At 43.0% G+C, this 18,710-nt stretch overlaps 1 protein-coding gene across 1 annotated transcript in view; it reads right to left on the reverse strand.

Moving 5' to 3' along the window:
• The window catches only part of pde1a (phosphodiesterase 1A, calmodulin-dependent), a 440,733-nt gene that overhangs the window by 60,884 nt on the left and 361,139 nt on the right, over positions 1-18,710 (reverse strand). The window contains exons 7-8 of the mRNA XM_078228519.1: positions 14,415-14,555; positions 2,503-2,603 (exon numbers count right to left, since the gene is read on the reverse strand). Of these exons, the coding sequence (XP_078084645.1) occupies positions 2,503-2,603; positions 14,415-14,555 (242 nt within the window). The remainder of the gene's footprint in view (positions 1-2,502; positions 2,604-14,414; positions 14,556-18,710) is intronic.

The following is an 18,710-nucleotide window of genomic DNA, read 5'->3' on the forward strand; positions in this document are numbered from 1 at the left end:
TTGTGATTACATTATTGGGCTTGGAGCCAGCTACCTTTCCAGGTGTACAGCCGTCACCAAAGGGTCCAATATTGTGGGTAGTGAGGCTACATTCATTCAATGGTAATGTGCACCTCCATGTTGGCAAAGACTTAGAACCTGCATGTCCCTTTGCTTGCATAAATAGGAAACTTAACCCCTCTTTGAGATCCACTTGGCAAAATTGCACACAGTGATAGAAAGGGATGTTGCTGGCTACCTCTGGTGTGACTTCACCAGTAGCTCACTGGGAATGGGAAATGGCAAGGATATGATCAGCAGAAGTGTGGGAACACTACCACCTGCAAGTTTCGTTCAAGTCACTCACCATCCTGAATTGAAACTATGGCCACGATTCTCCCATCGCGACCCGCAATTTTTTTGTTGTGTCGCGGTGGGAGATGCGCGTCGCCGGCCTTGTTCCAGGATTTGTGCATGCGCTGGGAACACATGCGCATCTCCCAGAGCTGGTGAACAGTCACCGGTCAGACCATGCTGGAAACCAGCAGGAAGGCAGGTAAGTAATTTAAATCTGTTTTTAATATGTTTTAAATATGCTTAGCAGTTCATTATCGGGAACTTTCAGGTCCCGATTGAATCTTCCACCCCACCAGGAGTATTTCATTCGGGCAGGGTTCAGACTAGCTCCCCACGTTCGGGGAACTAGTGGGAGACCCCTCCGGAATGAAGGGGGACAATCGGGGCCTACTGTGGGCAGGGCCTAGGGACAATCGGTGGGGGTGGGCTGCCACTCTGCAGACAGGATCGGTCTGGAATGGAGGGAGGGCAGTGATTGGGCTGGGCTGGGGGGGCGTGGTCTGCCGGGGAGGGCCTGTCTCCAGGGGAGGGGGGGTCTGACCCCAGGGGGGTCAGTGGGGAGTGGGGGGGGGGATCTGCCTGGGTGAGGGGGGTGGGGGGATTGCCACTGCTGAGGTGGGCTATGCATCGGGGCACTCCGGGACGGGGGCGGGCGGGGGGGGGGGGGGGGGGAGGGGGGATCAGGGCTGGCCCGGGAATTGCTGTGGGGGCTGCAATCGGGCCGTGGGAAGTGCTGGAGGTGCAGTATTGTGGGGGTCCTGGGCTGGCCAGCGATCGAGCTGGCCAGCAAACGGGGAGTCTGACAGATCGGGACCACTGCGCATGCGCAGAGTTGCAGAACTGTCAGACTTCGGTACAAATAGGCCCCGCCCCGCCCCCTGGGTTTTTAATAATATTCACGACTGGGACCTCTGCAGTGCACAGAGTGCGGAGATTCAGGTGAGAAGCTGAACTGACAAAACAGTCGGGACTTAGAACAGTTTTCCCACCAATTCAGCACTTTTGGGAGAAGCGCCCCCTATATCACCATTTCTTCAGTGTCACTGGGTCAAAGCCATGGATTTCCTTCCCTAACAGCACTGCAGATGTACCTATTACACAGGGACTGCAGAGGTTCAAGAAGGTAGTTCACCTCCACCTTTTCAAGGGCAGTTGGGGATGGGCAATAAATGCTGGCTGAGCCAACGACACCAAAATTCTATGAATGAATAAAGAAAATTAGGCTGGTCAGCCACTTTCCCTGTCGCCGTCCTGTTAAGTGCCGGGCTAGAGTCGGGCTTTAGGGTACAGAAACTGGATGGCCTGGATCTTATGGCCCCACCGTGGCATGTCTCCCTCGTGGTGGACACAGTGAGCCACTGTTTAGTTTGGCGGGGCTGTGATATCTCACTGGGGGGAGGGGCCAGGAAACTTTGATGCAGGAAATCGTTTTTGGAAAAACTCACTTGTTTTACAAATGCAATTCCTTTAGATAACAATTCATTGGCAATGTCAAGAAATGTTGAACTTTTGCAGAAATACACAGTGGGCGGGATTTTACGTCGTCGCTCCTCCTGAAGCCATACAATCCCGCCCGAGGTCAACGGACCTTCACATGCTCCACCCCTCACCCACTCCAATTCCCATGGCGGGCGGGCCAGTAAAATTCTGGCAGCATATTTTCTTTACATGGCAAAATGAAGCAAGATGTCATCAAATTGTAAAAATAACGTCAAGAAAATTGGTAAAATGATGGTAAAAAACTGTCACTGTTTTTAATTGAAAAAGACTTAAGAATGTAACATTTCCTTACGTATTATGAAGTGTTTATTACGTATTGACGAATCTATGGTAGAATTTAGTTTTGGGTGATAATGCAGAGGGACAATATCGAATTGGCCATCCCCAACCCAGTATTCATTTCCATTTCCTTCAATAGAACTGAATATCAAACAGGTGGATAAATAGCGGTCGATGAGATATGCCCGGTTAATGCTATTGTCCAATTGAGACAAAGTTTCAATCTCCTGATCTGGTGTAACCCAATTAAGCAATATAAAAAGTTAAATCATATTTATTCCCAAGGTCTCCACTTTGAAGAGAATTTTATTGCTGGATGATGGCACACACTGTTAAGAAATTCATCTGGAAGTTTTATTCCTTACACTTTGCGATGTTGCTTCCTACCTGGTTTGAATGTGGAAGTTATTTGTGGTTCCCGTATGCTCATAGTCATGAATGGCAGCTGCGAAAAGCATGGCTAGAATTTCCAGTTCCGTAAACCAGTGCTGTAACAAAAAGGTTACAATTCGGGAAACAGATGTAAATAATACTTCTGATTTACTCAGTTCAGATGACAAGGTTATCTCTGGAAACTCAGAATCGGTGGCTTGAAAGACATCTGAGGTACTTACCATTTCTTAGTGCAGGCAACAAGCACCATTCAGGCTGGGAGCCAATGCACAAGCTGCTCAATAAACCCAACCAGACTTCCCTTTAAATGAGGTGCCTACTCCATAATGCCATGGAGATGCCTGAGCAGTACTTTGACTCCAGAGAGCCTATTGGAATGAGTGCTGAACAGGAAGCCACCATAACTTCTAAAAATAAAAATAGGGCGCTTCCTGCCCTTGCCTCTCACTGCCCAGCGCCCCGGAGCCCCCATCAATAGAGAACATACTGTAGCAAAACTGACTGCCTAGATTTTCCATGATTGGCACAAGAGACATAAAAGAAGCTCCAGAGATTGTGCAAATAGTCTGACTTTACTTTATCTGATGAAGGCAGATTACTTATCCCCAGGTCCTGATGACACAGGATTCAAGCTGCACTGTTGACCCTGAAAAGCCTCAACATATATAACTTAATAATTCATTATTTACATATCTCTAAATTTGAACAGATTTTTAAAATTTTGCTTGAATTTGACATCTTTGAGAAATGGAAAGGTTGTCTGTATACCTCATCATAGGAACTTAATTCTTCATTCTAGAAGATCTGAATTATTTGTTGCAAAATAATCCTGATAAATAAAACACTATCTGACCTTTGAAAGACTGTTTTAGAGGAATATTGTTTTTCTTTGGGTTTGACCTGAGGTTGTTAGCTATTTATGACAAAATAACTAAAAAAACTATAAAAGAAAGTGTCCATAAACTGTAAAATCCAAGGAGCTGGAAGAACGAAAGCTGAGATGAAAGGAACATTAGGAAGTATTTATAGAGAGAAAGCTAATAATACTCAAGATCACCGGGGCTTGAACAGGTATTGGACAGAAAACAAAACTAAAAAAAAAGCTGGCTGATATTATAGATCACAACATCAGGTAATTGCATAAAAACAGCCTGATTTATCATGGAGCAAAACATCTAAAATGGAGCAAATGATTCATTTGAGGTAATTAGGTGAAAAGAATTTCTTCCAATGAACTATTAGAGCAGAATTTTCCAGTGGAAGGTGGAACGCTGTCATCTTGTTCGAAAGTTAAATTGGGTCCAGTGATGTCAGGTCAGCTCCCAATTCCAAGATTACAGAAGGGGAACAGACCCAAAAGTTGGAAACCAATCCAGCTCCCACTTAAGGCCAATTATTGAATACTTGTGGCAATTAATGTTGTGTATTCATGTTACATCTAGTGTTTCCTAGAAATAAGGCAAATCTCATGATGGATTCCAAAGCAGGTCTACCGAAGATCTTGAAGAAACATGCCATTGTCTTTAATGGTGAGCAGGGAAGCATGATGGATATGTCAGTTAAATTAAAGTTTCAGGATGAAAGTCAGGCAAGGTGCTTAAAGGCTAGGTCAGTGCCATCTGTAATCAGACTGAAGATAGAGGCAAAATTAGAGAGGCTGGTCAAAACGGGAGTCCTCGAACCAGTTAATGTGAGTAATTGGGCCACGCCTATTGTACCGGTGATGAAGCACGATGGATCAGTGCACATATGTGTGGCGACTTTAAAGTCACTATCAATCCTGTGCTGTGTTTCAGCCTCTATCTCTGATTGATTTTACTTCAGTAAAATTGACCTCAATCAAGAATATCTTCAGATGAACATGGATCCAAATTCACAATAATATTTGACAATCATAACACATAAAGGGTTATTTTAATATAAAAGACTATCTTTCAACATCACGTCCACACCAGTGATGGATCAAATTTTAAGTGGATTAGAAGGAGTCCACTATTATTTAGATGATATCTTAGTTAATGGAAATAATGAGGGAGAACATCTCTGTAACCTCAATGCCACATTCCAGAGATTAGAAGATTATGGATTGAGAGACCGGGACAACGAATATAAATTTTTCTAATATGAATATCTGGGTCATGTCATAAATGCAAAGTGACTTCACAAATCGCCTTCAAAAGTCAAAGCCATTGCTGGCTACTGTTGGTGCAACAAACCATTACTGGGTATATTACAATGTCAATCAACTTCGATTATTTTTGGGTTTACTAAATTATTAAGGAAGGTTTGTCCCTAATCTGGCTACTATTCTTAAACCATTACACAACTTATTGTGTCAAAACAGAAAATGGAATTGGGTGGCTCAGGGCACTGCTAAAGTCAGAAGTCCTGACACACTTTGATCCGAAGTTACCCTTACAACTGGTATGTGACCCATCACCTTATCGGCTGGGGGCAGTGGTTTCCCACAAAATGCCCAAAGGGGAAGAGGAGCCGATAGCTTTTGCATTAAAGTCTTTGAATAAAGCAGAAATCAATTTTGCACAGATAAAGAAGCCTGAAGAATCATTTTCATTTTACCAATTCCTGTATGGGAGGCAATTTACTTTATTGATGGATTATTGTCATCTGACAATGATATTTGGGCCTCATACTGAGATTCCATCACTGGCAGTGACAAGGATGCAGAGGTGGGCATTGCTGTTGTCAGCATACACATACACAATAAATTACCGTCAGTTAAACCTGCATGGGAATGCTGATCAACTCTCCTGACTACCCTTACCCGACAATTCATCAATAAACAGTTCATGTGGAAACATTTTCTACTTTGAGCAAGTAGATTAAACTCCTGTAACCACAGAACAAGTTAAGGACCATACCAGAAATGATCCAACACTGACAGAGGCCATGGACATGGTGCGTCATGGCAAGACCTCGAAAGCAAATGCTGAGTTAAAGCCGTATTCCACCCAAAGGCTTGAGCTCTCTGTACAGGCAGGTTGTTTCCTCAGGGGCATGAGAGTAATCATTCCACCATTATTAAGGAAACATGTATTAAACTGTAGTGACTGTTCCTTTAAAGGCAAGAGAGTCACTTGGCTTGGGGGACCAATTGGGACTGAGAATGGGTAATCACCCCAGGGGGTGGAGTCCTAACATGGGCAGAAGACATGTAGAAGACATGTAGGGATTGGGGCAGTAAATAGGCCGTTCTAGGGCAGCTGGGGTGGGGGGGTGGGTCTTGCTGCTAGCCTCTGCACGGTTTTCTTGTTAATAAATACTCTTTGTATTCCTGGCAAAGTCTGTAGACTGCATCATTACACTGATGATGAATATAGACCATAAGACGACAAGACATAGGAGCAGAAGTAGGCCACTCGGCCCATTGAGTCTGCTCCGCCATTCAATAATGGCTGATTTTTTTTCTCATCCCCATTCTCCTGCCTTTTCCTCATAAGCCCTGATCCCCTTATTAATCAAGAACCTATCTATCTCTGTCTTAAAGACACTCAATGACCTGGCCTCCACAGCCCTCTGCGGCAAAGAGTTCCACAGATTCACCACTCTCTGGCTGGAAGAAATTCCTCCTCATCTCTGTTTTAAAAGATTGTCCCTTTAGCCTGAGGTTGTGCCCTCTGGTTTTAGTTTTTCCTACTGGTGGAAACATCCTCTCCACGTCCATTCTATCCAGGCCTCGCAGTATCCTGTAAGCTTCAATAAGATCCTCATCCTTCTAAACTCCAATGAGTACAGACCCAGAGACCTCAACCATTCCTCATATGACAAGCTCTTCATTCCAGGGATCATTCTTGTGAACCTCCTCTGGACACTTTTCAAGGCCAGCACATCCTTCCTTAGATACGGGGCCCAAAACTGTTCGCAATACTCCAAATGGGGTCTGACCAGAGCCTTATACAACCTCAGAAGTGCATCCCTGCTCTTGTATTCTAGCCCTCTCAACATGAACGCTAACATTGCATTGGCCTTCTAACTGCCGACTGAACTTGTATGTTAACCTTAAGAGAATCATAGAAACATAGAAACTAGAAGCAGGAGAAGGATATTTGGCCCTTCGAGCCTGCTCCACCATTGATTTTGATCATGGCTGATCATCAAAATCAATATCCTGATCCCACCTTCCTCCCCATATCCCTTGATCCCTTTAAGAACATAAGAACATAAGAACATAAGAAATAGGAGCAGGAGTAGGCCATCTAGCCCCTCGAGCCTGCCCCGCCATTCAATAAGATCATGGCTGATCTGACGTGGATCAGTACCACTTACCCGCCTGATCCCCATAACCCTTAATTCCCTTACCGCTCAGGAATCCATCCATCCGCGCTTTAAACATATTCAGCGAGGTAGCCTCCACCACCTCAGTGGGCAGAGAATTCCAGAGATTCACCACCCTCTGGGAGAAGAAGTTCCTCCTTAACTCTGTCTTAAACCGACCCCCCTTTATTTTGAGGCTGTGTCCTCTAGTTTTAACTTCCTTACTAAGTGGAAAGAATCTCTCCGCCTCCACCCTATCCAGCCCCCGCATTATCTTATAAGTCTCCATAAGATCCCCCCTCATCCTTCTAAACTCCAACGAGTACAAACCCAATCTCCTCAGCCTCTCCTCATAATCCAAACCCCTCATCTCCGGTATCAACCTGGTGAACCTTCTCTGCACTCCCTCCAATGCCAATATATCCTTCCTCATATAAGGGGACCAATACTGCACACAGTATTCCAGCTGCGGCCTCACCAATGCCCTGTACAGGTGCATCAAGACATCCCTGCTTTTATATTCTATCCCCCTCACAATATAGGCCAACATCCCATTTGCCTTCTTGATCACCTGTTGTACCTGCAGACTGGGCTTTTGCGTCTCATGCAGAAGGACCCCCAGGTCCCTTTGCACGGTAGCATGTTTTAATTTGTTTCCATTGAGATAGTAATCCCATTTGTTATTATTTCCTCCAAAGTGTATAACCTCGCATTTATCAACGTTATACTCCATTTGCCATATCCTCGCCCACTCACTCAGCCTGTCCAAATCTCTCTGCAGATCTTCTCCGTCCTCCACACGATTCACTTTTCCACTTATCTTTGTGTCGTCTGCAAACTTCGTTACCCTACACTCCGTCCCCTCCTCCAGATCATCTATATAAATGGTAAACAGTTGCGGCCCGAGTACCGATCCCTGCGGCACGCCACTAGTTACCTTCCTCCAACCGGAAAAACACCCATTTATTCCGACTCTTTGCTTCCTGTCGAATAGCCAGTCCCCAATCCACTTTAACACACTACCCCCAACTCCGTGTGCCCTAATCTTCTTCAGCAGCCTTTTATGGGGCACCTTATCAAACGCCTTTTGGAAATCCAAAAACACCGCATCCACCGGTTCTCCTCCATCAACCGCCCTCGTCACATCTTCATAAAAATCCAACATGTTCGTCAAGCACGACTTTCCCCTCATGAATCCGTGCTGCGTCTGATTGATCGAACCATTTCTATCCAGATGCCCTGCTATCTCCTCCTTAATAATGGATTCCAGCATTTTCCCTACTACAGACGTTAAGCTTTAGCCCAAGATCTTCTTGAAATCACACAATGTGTTGGCCCCAACTACTTTCTGTGGCAATGAATTCCACACATTCATCACTCTCTGGGTGAAGAAATTTCTCCTCACCTCAGTCCTAAAAGGTTTACCCCTTATTCTCAAACTATGACCTCTAGTTCTGGACTCTCCCACCATCAGAAACATTCTTTCTGAATCTACCCTGTCTAATTCTGTTAGAATTTTATAAGTTTCTATGAGATCCCCTCTCACTCTTCTAAACTCCAATGAATATAATCCTAACCAATTTAATCTCTCCTCATATGACAGACCTGCCATTCCAGGAATCCATGATGCAGAGATGCTGGCGTTGGACTGGGGTGGGCACAGTAAGAAGTCTCACAACACCAGGTTAAAGTCCAACAAGTTTATTTAAATAAACTTTAAATAAATTCAAATAAACCTGTTGGACTTTAGCCTGAAGTTGTGAGACTTCTTACTGATCCCAGGAATCAGCCTGGTAAACCTTTGCTGCACTCCCTCGATAGCAAGGACATCCTTCCCCAGATAAGGACATGAAAACTGCACACAATACTCCAGGCATAGCCTTGCCAATGCCCTATACAACTGCAGTAAAATGGATTATTGATGACACAGCCTGTGAGCTGCCACCTGTGAGTATCCTGTTTTAATCCAAGTCTGAAGAAAAAAGACACTCACCCGAATGACTGTCTTTGGGCGAATAGACCCAGTGAGATGGTCAGATATTGCCAGACCCTGATAGGTGGATGTGGAACGAGACTGGATTGGCCAGTATAGTCAAGAGTTTAGAAATATATTTTTTAAAATGAAGAAAAAATAATCCTCAGAAGCAAGAGTTGTGATTTTGTGTTTATGGAAATAAAAAAGAAAAGGCAGTTGCTGCAGAGTTTTTTTGAAGAGAGAAATCAAAGAGAAAACAAAGCAGTGTTTTGGATGTAAATGGGAAAATGCCCCAAGGAGCGTGTATCGTTAGATAAACCAATTACATGAAGGTCACTTGCATGGCAATGCAAGGATGAAGGAGATAGCTAGAAGTTATTTGTGGTGACTGGGGCTCAATGTCAAAATTGAAGAGAAATCTTGTGCAAAGGTACAGAACCTGCCACCATTAAAGATCCATTAAAGATGCCAAAAGCCAGTATCGGACCAAGCTAGAGTTCCATGCTAGCCACACGGACTTCCGCCGACTATGGCATGGTCTGCAAGACATAACAGGCTTCAAGATGAAGGCATGTAAAATTGCCAGCACCAATGCACCCCTCCTCGATGAGCTCAATGCACTCTATGCCTGTTTTGAGCAAGAGGTCAGCGAGAGCATGTCCTCAACCCTGGAAGCCTCGGCCAAACCTGTTTCCAAGATCACCATCACAGACCCAAGATTGAAAGTCAACCCATGGAAAGCGCCTGGCCTGGATGGGGTACCCAGATGAGCCCTAAGATCCTGCGTAGACCAGGTGGCAGAGGTACTCACAGACATCTATAGCCTCACTTTACACCAATCTGAGGTCCCTATGTGCTTCAAGAAGATGACAATCGTCCCGGTACTAAAGAAAAGCCAGGCAGCGTGCCTTAATAACTATCATCCTGTGACTTTGATGTCCATCATTACAAAGTGTTTCATAAAGGCCATGACATGAATCAATTCCAGCCACCAGATTGACTGGATCATTACAGTTCGCCTATCACCACAACAGGTCCACAGCAAACGCAATCTCCCTGGCACTGCACTCAACCCTGGAACACCTAGGTAATAAAGACACCTATGTCAGACTCCTATTTAACAACTACAGCTCAACCTTCAATACCATTATTCCTACAAAACTCATCTCCAAACTCCATAGCCTAGGGCTCGGCTCCTCCCTCTGCGACTAGATCCTGAACTTCCTAACCCACACACCATAATCTGTAAGGATAGGCAACAAGACCTCCTCCATGATCATCCTCAACATTGGTGCCCCACAAGGCTGTGTTCTCAGCCCCTGACTATACTCTTATACAGTTATGACCGTGTGGTCAAATTTCCCTCTAACTTGATTTTAAAGTTTGCTGATGATACCACCGCAGTGGGCCGGATCTCAAACAATGATGAGGTGGAGTTCAGAAAAGAGATAGAGAATCTGGTGAACTGGTGTAATGACACTAATCTCTCCCTCAATGTCAACAAAATGAAGGAGATAGTCATTGACTTTAGGAAGCATAGTGGAGGGCATGCCCCTGTCTACATCAATGGGGACGGAGTGGAAATGGTTGAGAGCTTCAAGTTTCTAGGTGCCCAGATCACCAATAAGCTCTCCTGGTCCCTCCATGCTGACGCTACAGTTGAGAAAGCCCACCAACACCTCTACTTTCTCTGGAGGCTAAGGAAATTTGGCACATTCACTACGACTCTCACCAAATTTTACAGATGCACCATAGAAAGCATTATTTCTGATTGTATCACAGCTTGGTATGGCTCCTGCTCTGTCCAAGACCGCAAGAAACTACAAAAGATCAGGAACGAAGCCCAGTCCATCACGCAAACCAGCCTCCCATTCAATGACTGTATCTACATTTCCTGCTGCCTCAGAAAGTAGCCAGCATAATCAAGGACCCCACACACCCCAGACATACTCTCTTCCACCTTCTTTCGTCAGGAAAAAGATACAAAAGTCTGAGATCACATACCAACCGACTCAAGAACAGCTTCTTCCCTGCTGCCTTCAGACTTTTAAATAGAACTACATCGCATTAAGATGATCTTTCTCAACACCCTAGCTATGACTGTAACATTACATTCTGCACCCTCTCCTTTCCTTCTCTATGTATGGTATGCTTTGTCTATATAGCAGGCAAGAAACAATACTTTTCACTGTATACTAATACATGGGACAATAATAAATCAAATCAAATCATTAGCTCCATTACACTCATGGGAATATCTAGAAGAGGCCTAGCAAAGAGTTCATAGAGATGATGTCGGACCATTCAAAGGATATATGCTTCTCACTCTAGTCGACAGGCACTCGAAATGGCCTGAAGTTGCTATTATGAAGAGAGAGAACAATTGAAAGACTGGGTGAAATTTTCAGCAGATTCAGTTACCGTGAGCAACTCGTTACTGATAATGGGCCTAAGTTAATTTTGAAAGAATTCCCAAACTATTTAAAGGAGAATGTGATTCAACACATCCGATCTGCTCCTTAGTATCCAAGTGAATTGACTGAAATTTATTGCAACCCATGCAATTTAATGTTCATCTCATGGGCTGCATGGGTGATCAGGAATAGTGACAGGGAGCCTCAAAAGGCTGCAGGGTGGGATAAAAGCAAGCACAAGAGAAGATAAGAGGCTGCAGCTGAGTCTTAAGGAGAGGTCAGTGAAGTTGTCCAGTGTTGAACTAGTGGTCGATTTTATTCCTGAGGAAGTAAAGGGGTTATCTGTGAGGAACACACTTGTAAAAGGGGCTTGAACACAGGAGAGGCAATTACAGGGCTATCTGCAGCAAGAGCAGCCATTGGAATAGTTCAGTCTGGTTGAGGTTCCTTCATTGGAGAAGGAGAAGGTGGGAGAGGGAGTGCCACTGATCAGGGCACCAACAACCAACTCACCAGCAACATGAGCAATCTGATAACACTGAAATCCCCGATGGCCAGCAAAGAGAGTATGGATAAGCATGCACCAGGGGAAGACACTAAGCTGAGGAAAAAGTTTACAAGCAATGTACTACCTTCAGATGATGAACATCAGTGAACAATTGTCTCCCTCTATCCAAGAAGGCGATGACATCCATATGCGACATGATTGTGTGAGGATCAGGTCCAACTGCATGGTTGGCCATCCAATGCCTGTGGCGCTGAAGATGATGATGGCCCTTTACTTCTATGCATCGTTTCAGGCATCTGTATGTGATCTGTGTGCCATTTTGCAATTGGCAAGCCACCATCATATTAAAACTATAGCAGACATATTGGGCAGAATTTTCCCATCCAGGAATAAGTCTCATGCCTGGGACGGGGATGGAGAGTGTCTCCTGCTGAGGGGACTGATTGGAAACCACGCCATATTAGCTTAGGTTAATTGGCCATGCTAAAATTGCCCCTTAGTGTCCTGAGATGCGTAGGTTAGAGGGATTAGCGGGTAAATGTGTAGGGATATGCGGGTAGGGCCTGGCTGGGATTGTAGTCGGTGCAGACTCGATGGGCCAGATGGCCTCTTTCTGCACTGTCGGGTTTCTATATCTTCTAACCCCGGCATTATTCATTATGCACCTGGGGTGTTGCACCTTCTTCTGTGGTGGGGCAGGTTTACGGCACGTGTCCCACTGTCATATCTGGGTGTTCTATTTAAAAGACCCGTGACACCACTGACCCATCATTGAAGAAAGATGGATCTCTGGAAACATTCTGAGGCTGGCAAATGGTCCCTCTCGAAGACACTGAAAGTGGGAGATCCATTTGATAGATTCTACCCCAGGACTTGGTGTTCCAGGATCTCAAGTTACTGGTAACCTCTATCCCAAACTCTCATAGAATCATAGCAGCCCTCGGCCTTCTTTTGCCACATTGGTCCAGAAGTCATGGAGAATCAGTTGTGGGGGAGAAGATTCTGGTCAGGCCTTTATTTGCACTCCATTGGTGGGATGCAAATCGGGTTGATCCCAGTCTCCAGCAGGATCCCCAATGCTAGCATGAAAAAATGTTTGGGCCTCCCACTGAATTCTACCCATTGGTCTGTCATTGGTCCTGCCGTTGGAGGCATGGGAGAATTCCACCCATTAGGGAAGTAGAAACTTTCATTTGTTTCAGTACTGGCGAGAGCCAGGCTGAGTGAGTGAGGGGCTTCAGGGCTAAGGCAGGCTTTCCTAATTCACAAAGGGCCACCAACTGTACAAGGCACCACAGAAACGCCAGGGGGCTTTCGGTAATTGGAAAGGTTTTGTACTCTGAATGTGATGATTATTTATGATCACCATCAGGACATCCTGGAAGGGTACGTGCGATGCCACAGTGCAAACTGAACCTGTCCCTTACACTGTCCAGACCTCAGATGACATTATTTGGAGGAGACATGCAGACCAAAACATTTCAGCCATAATTGGAGACTATTAAGAATTCAGCTTCAGATTTATCAAGTTAGGACTTTCCTGCAACCCCTTACATCACTAGACACTAGTTGAGAAAGTCAGCACCTCACTTTCTGTTCAGGCACAGAGATAACCTCGAGTTCCTAAGCCAATGCTAGCTAAACTCGCTACTACTGATGTCAGTGTGAAGAGGTGAACGCCAGAGGTTCACTATCAACCGTTCTGACAGCAACAACCGCCAGACCATCTGAATATGTAGTCATGACTAACTCATTGACTATTGTTCATGTTGAACTTGTTTTGGGGACATTCAAATTAAGGCAGAGGAAAGGGTATTTGTCTTTTGACATTTGTCCTATGTAAAGCCCTGCTGTAGTAAAGTATGCAAGGAAGTATTCTTGCGAGTTTGTATATGTTCGCGCGCATGTGTGTGGTCGACATAATGAGATGCAGAGTGGGAAACAGTGCAGACATGAGAGTGAACACACACCATGAATAAAGTTCTGTTCATTTTTACCAAAGTGCTCCCGAGTGTCATGCCTCCAAATACACAACAGTTAGCAGTTCGCCAGTGAAGGAGAGAGTTGAAGCAACATATTCTCAAAATGAACATGCACATTTGTAATTGGTACTGTAATACAATACTTCAAGATAGGGCATTTAGATACCTGTGAAAAGAGCAACAAACTGTTTTCACATTAACATTATGCACTTAAGTACCCATAGGTTTTAACATTTTTAAAACAGGAATTTCTTTGAATGAGTGATTTACCCAAAACTATTCAGTAGTTAACTAGGATGAAAGGATAATCCCACAAAGTTTGTTTAACTTATTAAATCACTCATTGTTAAACAATCTGCCCCTCTGGGGTAAAATGGTATCCCACAGTGAGCTGTTAAATATTCTGTTTTATACACATCTGGAGATTGCTTCCTATTGATTCGGAGCAACATTTGAAAACATTTTCTGGTTAAAATCTAAAATATATGAAAATTGCTTTGGTGTGGAAGCTAATCATGAATGATTAATAAGATATATTTGTATTTTTGCTTGTGATGCCACACTTTCAGAATGATTATATTTCAATGCCATAACAAAAATAGGCAGTGATGTGAAAGTTTTCTATTGAATTCCTTGGTAATCTTCCAAGAACATATTGTTCCAAACTTTTCCTGAAAACCTCAAATATCAAGCACAAACCTACATACAGACTACTATTAAAACAGAATAAGTCTATACTAACATACTCTTACCATAATGCCAGTGTGGAGCATTAGGTAATGCACAGTCTGGGCCACATCCGCTGCATGGATTAAGTTATGATAAGGATTCTTATACTTGCTGTAACCCACCTCCAGTGCTTCAACAAAAGACATTAGAGAAGGTACAGGGATCTAAAGAAGAGAAAACATTTTAAATGAGATCAAGAAACGAGATAACATAAAAAATTACATACCATATATATACATACCATCAAAAATATTAGACATATAAAAGAAAATGTCATCATTCAAAAGCTTTTAAGATTAATTGTCTAAATCATTTAAACAAAGGCTTAATGAATAAATAACTCCGGCATGCCCATTAAAGAACTTTTTGTATTTTACATTAAAAATCTACTGAAAGTTAGTATTGAAATATTAATATTCATATTACTTCATAGTTAATGCATATATATTTAATCAATGTTCTTTAAACTTAATAACATTTAATTAAAATATTGTATAATTAGCATCTTAATATGAATTTTCAATGAACTAACATTGGCCAATTGACAATTGTTTTGCTCAAAGAGATTAACATTACAAAGCATCTGACATTTTGTAGCTTATTGCATATTGCTATTGGGCAAAAGCCTATGATAGTTGACTCAATTAGTAGTTCAGTTGTATATAATTAATAACTGATTAGTATTTGATGATTTTGCATTAGCAATTTTGCATGAGTGTATTATTCAGCTTCAAGCAGATATCATAGACTATAAAAAAATTAATTTTGTGCCATATATTAGTACATGAGTTAATCTAAGTCCTTAGCTACTTCTATTAACTCTACATTAGCCCTGTAGGGATATCCCACCTAAATGTTCTGTTTTCAGCTCGGTGATTTAGGCTTTACAATTATAAGTCTTTTGGAAAATGTTAATGTTTATATATAGTCTGAGGTAAAAAAAAAGTTAAGTGCCAGCGATGGGAAGCATGAATAAAGAAGAATTGTAAATGACTAGTGACAAAATATATGGACAATGCATAATGATACATAGCAAAATGGTCAGTTTAAGGCCAGATTGTTTCTGAACAACGAAGTTATGAGAGAGCTATAAGACTGTTCGTAAAGTAAATATAAAATAGATATTCCGATTGTCCATTCCGTTCATTAAATAGAAAAAAAATGTAAGTGTTATCTTTTCTATTTGTTACGATAAAGGTTCATTACAAATGTGGAAGACAATTTAATAGTGCCTAATCTGTGACTTGCGCTTTCTCCCACCTCCATCCAAATATATTTGCTTCCACTTCGACAATTGTCTGTGCAGTGAATCATTTTTAACATTGTGGATAAATCCTAGGTCCAAATGTTATGTATACCCGACATTATAGTTACAGCAGTAACTATACCTCAGAATAATAATTCTTTGGGACTCTGGGCCCTGAGGATGTGAAAGGTGTTATATAAATGCAAGATTTTTCTTTCTATCATGATTGCGTCACAGGTGTTCAACTTCATAATTAGATACTGTTGAGAAGAGCCGTCCAGCAAGAAGTGCTGTCTGTTTGGATGAAACAATAGCACTGTGCTTGCTGGCTGGAAGCCAAGGCAAAATACAGCCAAGAATCAGATCACTACATTGAAGATTTATTCAGTAACTTTCCTCCCCTCTATACAGTCTTAAAGGGGGAGAAATATGTTTACATAGTGTTGGCGCTTCACAGGCTTATATCAGCTCCCCAACAGGCAGTACTCCATGTTGCAGCACTAGACTAACAAATTTCTCCCCCAGTATATCCATCATGCAGGAGGTTATTTCACTAAATCAGTGGTCCCCAAACTTTTTTCACTGGGCCGCACTTTTGGAATAAAAATTTGCTCGCGCCACACCGAATTTTTTATTGATAAGAAATACATTCAAAAACAAAAAGAAAACAACTCCTAGCAGTGCTTGATTCATAACATAGCACACTTTATAATATGATCATGGGACATCCAGAAAGTATAAAACAATGCTTGTTTAAACCATGTTTAAATGTTTCTTTGATTGTCCTTGAATCTTCCCGCCACACTTGCCATCCTCTCTCACCGCACCAGTGTGGCGCGCTGCACCCTTTGGGAACCACTGCACTAAATATTACAGCATTCAAATTCTGTGCTATGATGATGAAATCTTGAACAGCATTGCTTTCGATGCTCACAATAACAGTGAATCAGGTTTGCTTTACTATGGTTGTTACCTAATATTATGTTAGGTCAAACATAAGATTCTGAATAGAATTTCTGGATTCTCTAGAAAGATAGAAAATCTGGTTCTGCTGCTTTGTTGGTGGAAATATGGAAGGTTGGGACTTCCAGGTATCTGATTTCTCTCACCGGGATCATAGGGATAATTGAAATAAGAGATGTGGCAGTCTGCTGGGCTGCTTGCTCACGGACTTGATGAGTTTTCACAACACCATCTTCAAGAGTGGGCACAAGGTGGTGGATCCAGAAATTTGAAAGCCACAAATTTGAATCTTTACTGCTCCCTGGCTGACACGAATGATACTTCAAAACCCACAAGAAGTGCAGACTAAGATTCCTAGTGGATATATCAATTCTATGTGGGCAGGATTTCCCATGAACTTTAGGTTCCCTGCTATCAGACCAAAGTGAGGGTCCTGAGCCCACCTTCACTCGGAGCCTGACTGTTGGAACTACTTTCCCAAAGGCCTCCCTCAATTGGTTACCTTTACACACAATGTCCTATTTAAGAATGATGGGTAGGCTCCCAATGCTGCCAACCCAGTTCAGAGGACTGGCATTTCTAGAGTCTTTGCAGCCCTGCCTAAAAGGTCAGCATTGCTAGGACATCTCAGAATGGAAGCGCCCTCAGAGGTATAAACATAAGTAAATATTCTCCTTGGGTCAGAGAGAAAACTCTGCCAGTTGGATAGTTAGGGTCAAGGGGGGAATTCATTTCTTTCGCACTACCCCATTCCTAGGGGTATGGAGCCTATGCTTCCAATAGTCCCCAAGATAGCTGCAGAGAGTCAACCTCCATGGAATTTGAGCACTTTTCACATGGCAGGTGTCAGAAATTTGCCTTAGCACGGTGGCACTCTGGGTAGCACTGCTGTCTCACAGCGCCAAGGACCCGGGTTCAATTCCAGCCTTGGCTGACAATCTGAGTGGAATTTGCACTTTCTCCCCGTGTCTGCGTGGGTTTCCTCTGGGTGCTCCGGTTTCCTCTCACACTCCAAAGATGTGCGGGTTAGGTTGATTGGCCATGCTAAATTGACCCTCGTGAAAGGGGGATTAGCAGGGTAAATGTGTGGGGTTACAGGGATTGGCCTTGGGTGGGATTGTGGTTGGGACAGACTGATGGGCCAAATGGCCTCCTTCTGCACTGTAGAATTCTATGATCCTATGATCTAATTGATAGCCTGCATCTATACAGTGGATTGGCAATCTGCTCCTGGGAAAGTTTCTGGTGGTGGGAATGCATCAAGGAGCTGTCCTGTGGTGGCTCCCCCACATTGTGCTGGCCGCTCCACCTCCACTCCCGTCAGCATAGGACTGAGAAAATTCAGCCCAATCTTTTAGCAAATAAGACATAATACTCTGAATGCATTTGCTACTGTCTATAGTAATCAATATGTCAATAAAGCCTGTTTTTGGGGATAACAACAAAAATCTCATTCTGGTTAAAGCGTTGTCAGTGTAGGGTTTGATGTGCATGTATGTTTTTGGAGTAGGCTGCCTTGGTTTTACGATATCTGTTTTTGACTTTGGGAGTGGATGACCTTGAAACAGAGCAGCCGAGTTCACTTCCTTTTAGATGGTGTGTTCGCTGAATATTTTGTATTTGTTGCCTTCATATTCCCTGTGCCTTCCTCAGTCTGCAGTTACACTCACTAAAATGTATGGACAGCACTGATTTATTCATCGTCTCATGCCATTTGACTCACCTCTACCTATGTGGCAAAAAAGGATTAACTGCACAACTTGGAGAGGAGGAATGCATGGAAAGCTATTATTATCTGCATCTACGGTATAGCCTATATGTGATGATTGTAACTGTAATCTTTTAGTGAGAGGCTTCTAATCTTTCAGAGAGGATTTTACATGTCATGCCAGAGAATTTTGCATCATCATGCAATGGATGGCTGAAAGAATAAATTATTTTAAATATATATTATTATTCACCAGAAACACATATTGCATATATTACAAAAATTCTTCATTGGATGGTCAGTCACATACATATGCATTACAATCCACTAGATTTAATTAGCATGAATTTGGCATCGACTCAGAAAGCCATTTGTTTTGTTTTAAGTATGTATTAAACCTTA

The sequence above is a fragment of the Mustelus asterias genome, chromosome 14 (genome assembly GCF_964213995.1).
Source record: "Mustelus asterias chromosome 14, sMusAst1.hap1.1, whole genome shotgun sequence".
NCBI lineage: Eukaryota > Metazoa > Chordata > Chondrichthyes > Carcharhiniformes > Triakidae > Mustelus > Mustelus asterias.